This window comes from Entamoeba invadens (genome assembly GCF_000330505.1).
Source record: "Entamoeba invadens IP1 unplaced genomic scaffold scaff_1105074725269, whole genome shotgun sequence".
Taxonomy (NCBI): domain Eukaryota; phylum Evosea; order Mastigamoebida; family Endamoebidae; genus Entamoeba; species Entamoeba invadens.
This window is the reverse complement of record NW_004191602.1, coordinates 18,323-25,420: the sequence shown is the minus strand read 5'-3', so window position 1 is coordinate 25,420 and position 7,098 is coordinate 18,323. Positions and strand designations below refer to the sequence as shown.

The 7,098-nt window shown below is 32.4% G+C and overlaps 3 protein-coding genes across 3 annotated transcripts; all 3 read right to left on the bottom strand.

Annotated features, from left to right (window-relative positions):
• Positions 1 to 3,562: 3,562 nt before the first annotated feature.
• Positions 3,563 to 4,018, bottom strand: EIN_000360 (hypothetical protein; the record flags this gene model as incomplete). The annotated part of the gene is made up of 2 exons (XM_004182901.1): positions 3,563 to 3,707; positions 3,888 to 4,018. The coding sequence occupies 2 exons, from the start codon at positions 4,016 to 4,018 to the stop codon at positions 3,563 to 3,565; spliced, it is 276 nt and encodes a 91-aa protein (XP_004182949.1).
• A 405-nt stretch (positions 4,019 to 4,423) lies between these two features.
• Positions 4,424 to 4,998, bottom strand: EIN_000350 (hypothetical protein; the record flags this gene model as incomplete). Its single annotated transcript, XM_004182900.1, has 3 exons — positions 4,424 to 4,570; positions 4,645 to 4,668; positions 4,699 to 4,998. 3 exons carry the CDS (start codon positions 4,996 to 4,998, stop codon positions 4,424 to 4,426), a joined length of 471 nt encoding a protein of 156 aa, XP_004182948.1.
• Positions 4,999 to 5,303: 305 nt separating this feature from the next.
• On the bottom strand, positions 5,304 to 6,674 carry EIN_000340 (hypothetical protein; the record flags this gene model as incomplete). Its single annotated transcript, XM_004182899.1, has 7 exons — positions 5,304 to 5,427; positions 5,507 to 5,878; positions 5,993 to 6,017; positions 6,098 to 6,147; positions 6,209 to 6,226; positions 6,257 to 6,404; positions 6,608 to 6,674. The coding sequence occupies 7 exons, from the start codon at positions 6,672 to 6,674 to the stop codon at positions 5,304 to 5,306; spliced, it is 804 nt and encodes a 267-aa protein (XP_004182947.1).
• Positions 6,675 to 7,098: the final 424 nt, after the last annotated feature.

Below are 7,098 nucleotides of genomic sequence, written 5' to 3'. Positions count from 1 at the left end.
ACGAAAGACTTGAAATCATTGCAAATGATTAAGGCAACAGAACAACACCATCATATGTTGTTTTCACAGAAAGTGAGAGGCTGGTTGGTGATGCAGCTAAGAACCAGATTGCAATGAACGTGAAAAATACAGTCTTTGATGCAAAGAGACTGATTGGAAGACGATTCGGTGATCCAGCAATACAAGAGGATATGAAGCACTGGTCATTCACTGTCGTCAACAATGGCAATGACAAGCCATTGATTCAAGTGGAGTACAAGGGAGAGACAAAGAAGTTCAACAAGAGGAAATCAGCTTGATGGTGCTGACGAAGATGAAAGAGACAGCAGAGGAGTTTGTTAATGGGAAAGTCAACAACGCATTCATCACATGTCCAGCCTATTTCAATGATTCACAGCGACAGGCAACAAAGGAAGCAGGCACAATTGCAGGCATCAATGTGCCCAGAATCATCAATGAGCCAACAGCAGCCGCAATAGCATATGGACTTGACAAGAAGACGGAGAGAGAAAAGAACATCTTGATCTTTGATCTTGGTGGTGGAACATTTGATGTCTCACTTCTTGCTATTGACGATGGGGTCTTTGAAGTGAATGCAACAAACGGCAACACACACCTTGGTGGCAAAGACTTTGATAACAGAATGGTCAACCACTTCATTGCCGATTTCAAGAGAAAGTACAAGAAAGACATTTCAGGCAATGCACGAGCAGTCAGGAGACTCAGAACATCGTGTGAAAGGGCAAAGCGAACACTGTCATCGGCAGCAACAGCAAACATCGAAGTCGACCAGTTGTATGAAGGAATCGACTTCTACACATCAATTACAAGAGCGCGTTTTGAAGAACTCAACATCAACCTCTTCAAGTCAACAACCGCACCAGTCGAGAAGGTGCTTGAAGACGCCAAACTGGACAAAGGAAGCATTGACGACGTGTGTTGATTGGTGGATCAACTCGTATTCCAAATGTTGTGCAGATATTACAAGACTTCTTCAATGGGAAGGAGATCAACAAGAGTATGAATCCAGACGAGGCTGTTGCTTATGGCGCTGCCGTGCAGGCTGCCATTCTGACTGGGAAAGCAGCAGAAAATGTGTTGCTGCTTGACGTTGCGCCATTGACACTTGGCATTAAAACAGTTGGTGGTGTGATGACGACACTTATCCCACGAAACTCGACTATCAACAAAGAAGTTACAAATATTCTCGACATATGCAGACAACCAGCCAGGCGTGCTGATCCAAGTGTTTGAAAGTGAGGCATCCATGACATCACACTGCAACCTGCTTGGAAAGTTTGGGTTGTCTGGCATTCCACCCGCACCACGTGGTGTCCCACAAGTAGAAGTCATATTTGACACAAATACAAATGGGATATTAAATGTCTCAGCTGAAGACAAGACAACAGGAAAGAAGAACAAGATCACCAACGACAAGGGAAGACTCTCAAAGGAGCAGATCGACAAGATGGTTGCAGACGCAGAGAAGCACAAGGCGGAGGAAGACAAGATGAAGAAAATTGCCGAGGCGAAGAATGGACTTGAGAACTTCTACTACTCAATGAAAAACACACACACCGAGCAAATTGCAGCAAAGCTCTCACCAGAAGACAAGGCGGCAATTGAAACAATTATCAAGGAGACACTCGACTGGCTTGACAAAAACCAATCGGCATCAAAGAATGAATACACACAGAAACAAAAGGAAACTGGGGCCAAGCCAAACTCCAAATTTTTGAAGAATTGCAATATAAAGTGTAAACAATATTGGAGGTCGATTAATGTAATTAATGTGTTTCATTTGACTCAATATGTATTATATTTTTAAACTAATTAATAATTAAAAGTATATTTATAGACTTTATAATAAATTCTTTCAAATAAAAATAATTTATATTTTATGATATATTAAATTAATTAAACAATTATAGTTTAAATTGTAATTGTTTTAGTTAAAATCAAATTTATATGTTATTTATAACATTATAACATTTTAAACTATTTTTAATTATTAATATTTTATTGCAATTACTAATTGTTTCAAAAAATGTAAAAAATTTAAAAATAGTTCAATTTTTAGGGTTTTAAATTTTATTATAATATAATAATTATAATATTTTGGATTTTTTGGCTTACTTATATAATATTTTTGGACTTTTCAGGTTTGGACTTTTTGGGATCCACCCAAGAATTGTCTCAAATTAATATTACATATAAAACTGATATCGATGTTGATTACTACATGTATTTTAAATCTTTGCTTGAAACTGTTAGGAACCTTAAAATTAGCAAAAAAAGAGATAAAGACCAAAAAGTGTTTGAACAAGAATTGTTTGATAATCAAAAAATGCTGCAGATAATTTGTGGAGAGACTTGATAATTTTTATGATTTTAAATAACAAAGATGATATTGATTTTAACATGTCTGAAGGTAAATATAAAGAATATAATCAAAATAATTTGAAATATTTGGATGAAATGAATAAATGTTAAATGAACAAATATTAAATGAAAAGAAAAACGAACAGCCAATTCCTAAAATTCGAATTAAAGAAGAGTTGAGAAAAAACGGATATCATAATTTCAAGTGGAAATTTTAGTAATATTATTTATCATCATAATGAAAAAAGAATTTAATAAAAATGTTAGAATTGAGACTGATTCTGATCAACCAGACAAGGTAATAAATGCAAATGAAGAAATCCCAAAACAACTTGTATATTTGAAAGATAGAATTGAGTTTAGGGAATGAAAAAATAAAGAATTTAAGTATTTTGAAAAAAAGTGCCCACAAACTTATATAACAACAGAAATGATATTTAAAAAAATGAAGAAAGAAGATTTATTAAGATTTCCTAATATGATAAAAAGTGTTAAAATATGATTATTATACCAGTTAACAGTTGCAGTTGTGAAATATTGTTTAATTTGTTGGATCATGCAAACCAACTAAATTTGAATGATGAACATCGTGAAGAAAAATATAATGCCGAAATGATAATAAATAAAATGAAAAAATAATCGAATAATCTTATTTTTTAATAAAAAATAAAATTTTAACGAACTGTTATTTTACAAAGTTTTGTAATAATAATCAATAACAATATAATGAAATCATCCTTGTATTACAAATTTTTAAAACTTTTTAAAAGAACAATAATTGTCACATTAACAAAAGTTGACAAACTTTTGTGAAGGAAAGTTGAATTACAATAAAATGTCCAAAAGTGCTCTTTTTTCATTTTCACGTTTTCCTTTCCTGTTAAATTCTAAAGTTCAACAACACGACCAATCAAGTCTTTTTCGACTTCCTCAAGCCATACAACACCCATATTCTCTTGATTCATCTTTTCTTCAACACACACTCGAATGGTATTCTCTTCCAACACAGCAATTTCATTAATGAAATAACCGATATTGTCCGTTCTCTTCTTTGAATCCACAGTCTTCTTGATCTTTTCACTCTTATGAATTTCTTTAATAATCGGTCCCAACGCTTTATCAGTAGCACTCATGATGTTTGCAAACGTCTGACTTTGAACAACAAATTGTACATTCTTCTTCAAAATGTCATCGTACTCTTTTTAAATCCATACAATTTCCGGTTCGACTTCTCCACTTGGTCTTTAATCTTTTCAGAGTTAATATCATTCCATCTTATCAGTATCACAAACTCCTTAATTTTAGTCTCAATAGGTTTAGTCTCTCTGTCTATGTCTTTTTTAATTCTCGATACAAAGACATTGTATCGAGAATTAGTTGACCTTCATTTAGACTCTCCGTCGTTTTATCCCAACTCTTCAAATGCCAACATCTCTACTTCTGTATTATAGAAGTAGAGAAATGAATATAATACCACATTCATTTCTTCTTGTAAAGAAACATACTTCGCAGCTACCGTCTCCCTATTTTGAAGCGCACCAAACAAGATGTGGAGGACTATCAAATATCTCGTGAGAAAGTCTGTTTTGGGGAAGTTCTTCGGTCTCTCTGTGATAGAAAGGATCTTCGCTGACATCTCATTCTCTGGGAATTCCTCTAATAAATTCAAGACACTTGTACACAACGGTTCTAATTTTTGAAGCAATTCATTAACTTCAAGACACTTCCATTTTTGTTCAAATCAATTGTTCTCTCTGCCTTCGTCTAACTTAAAATAACTACTTTTTTGTTTATAGAAATGTTATGGAATGGAGAACTAGTACAATCAAATTCCTTTGGAAGTGGCAAATCTCTTGTGTCAAAAACTCGTCCAAAATTTCTTTAAATATTTTGTTCCTCGTCTCATACATCTCCTCAAAGCTTTCTTGGCATTTCTGTGCTTTCAGTAACTTAGAAATGAGTTTCATAATAAACTGAATATCAGAGTCACTCATCCAAACTCTTGCCTTTTTTTTCTTATTTTCATTTGTTTTCGTTCTATTTACATTGAAAGACTCTGTGTTTTTAATAAGTCTTGAACATCAACAAAGAAGTCCGAAAACTCTGCTCTATACTCTTCTTTATATTCATCTTCATCCACAGCAAGTTGATTCGTTTTAGTTGTATATTTATAAGTCACTTGTTCTTCCTCTATAATCTTTCTTTTTTTTCATCTTCTGCGTTTTTGAGTGTAGCAGTCAAATGAAGCAACAACGAGATCACTTTCATCGCACCAGCCTTGTTGCACTACATCTCTCGAATAATATTGACCAACACTATTTTAATTAATTCACTGTTCTGGACATTCTTATTCTCTTCAATGTGTTGGATAAAGTCTCCAATGCATTTGGCTTGTTCTTGTATCATATTAGAATTCACTGGGAATGTAATAATACATTTAAGTAACAGTTCAGTCTTTTCATTTCGCAAGTACAAAATTATCTTCTTATACAAACCAATTCGAAGACCAGTCTTAAGTAAATAAAGCCCAAACAAGACGGGTATAGTCAAATCTAAGAATAAAGGATAATCCTTCTGAATATGTTCTATGAAAAATTCAGTATGTTCTTGCCACATTGTTTCTTGTGTAATGATGCGAATGAGTTGAGCAACTTCATTGACATTTTCAATATCATTACACAGTCTTTTGTCTTTAAGTAGTCTCCATTCTATGATGAAAACAATACAAATTCCTGATACAAGTTCTCATATTTTTGTTCTGTAATTCTTTCCTTGTTGAATTCTTAGTACTTCTTCATTCCACTTCGAACAGTAATTCTCAATCTTTCCAAGAAGTTCAATATCCGCTTAAACCTTTTTTCGAAACGTGACTCTGTAATTTAATGGCACTTTTTATTTGATTACTAATTATTTCAATACGTTCATTTGAAACAGAAATGAAATGTTTTGGAGAACTCCATTGGGTCGATGCATGGAATAGAAAATGCTTGGTAAAAGAAACTATTGTATTTAAACATATTTGCACTCTCCTTTTTCATCGAGTTACTACAAATCGTTTGAATAGTCTCGTTGTAAAATAATTGAGTTTACGACTGACCAAATTTAGTGAAACAGAATATCACACTTTTGTTGTATAATTGATGCAAACATCTCATTCAATGAGTTATGAACATTATTCAGTATCTTATTAATGATATCAGTGACATCATTTGTTGAAGAAAATAAGATGTTGTTAATATCTTTAAGCAAGTTAAATTGTATCGAAATTAAAAAGTAATCCAACACTTCTTTTGACAAAAATGTGCTCATGCTCTTGGTATAACACTTTGCTAGAGCAAAGACACGCCCATAAATTGCTTTGATTTTTAGTAAAAATGGCAAATTATTATTATTTTTACACAATGAGTCAAGTGCTTTCATTTGAATTATATATAAAGAATTCTTTTTTGAAACAGTCTGGAAAAAATGGACCAAAGGATTTGCAGTGAACTCAACTCTATTTATGACTTGTATTACAAAATGAAAATTAACTAAAAAGTCTTATAACGGTATCAACATCTTTACCTTTTATATTTGTGGCAACGTCAATAAATTTTTTCATATGTATAACATTTCTGTATTAACGTTGATAATATCTCGACGTCATTTTTCCACACCTTTTCCCATATTTTAAGTACTTCAAATAATCGAGTGGGTTGTTTGGTATGTAATTAACTTAAAAACCCAGACCATAAAAATTTAATGAAAGATTCATCAATATAGAAACTGGCAAACAAGTCGTTTGTAAGTGTTTGATATGTCAAATGTAAATTTCTAAGCATCACACATAAGATAATATATCGTTCTAATTGTAATTTTCGTTTATTCCCACAACACCGAAAAGCACTCAACGCGAAAGAACGTGGTATTGTGTTTGTTCGTCCAAATTGTGAAACTCACAATTTGTTTTATCAAGTTATTCCAAAGCTTTGTTATAGTTCTGTTCGATGACCAAATACTTCGAATAGATGTTTTCAATCTTTCTCTATGACTTCGATATAATACTTTTGCAATATTCTACTTCATTTTTTCATTTATAGATAATGCATCCCTTGAATTTTTAAACTTACATGTTGTCTTATTAAGTTCTCGTTTTGAATATAAGCAATGATGTTTTTTACTCCTTCTATTATTTGCAACAAACTCATATTATAGACTCAATCAATATCATCAAAAAATACAACACTACTGAAATGCGTTTTCGTAGATTCCAAATTTACATTTTTCAGTGTGTTAATGATGAAAGTTGACATTCTTTAATGAAATAATCAAATTCCATTATATTTTGTGGCACTTGATCACTTAAATATGGTATGATTTGTGACATTTGTATCACTAAATTTTTAATAAACACATTCTCATCAAACACAATCAAATTGCCTATTGTGGCTTGTGCAAACAATTTGAATACAATCCTCTCGTATTCATTACATTCAGATTCTTGTTAATTTGTGTAGATGTTTCTTAACTTCTCTTGGTTATTTAAATCCGATTTCGTTTAGATGTAGAAGATGTCAAATACTCTTTCAACGCACTTTTTCCACTTTCTTGACATACTTTGCCCATTTCATCAAATACATAACCGTCATATTCTCCGTCTTCAGATGTATTGCTATCATCTTTTCTCTGTTTGTAAAGACACGCCAAATCCAGTTAACATGCGTTGTGCATCTATCT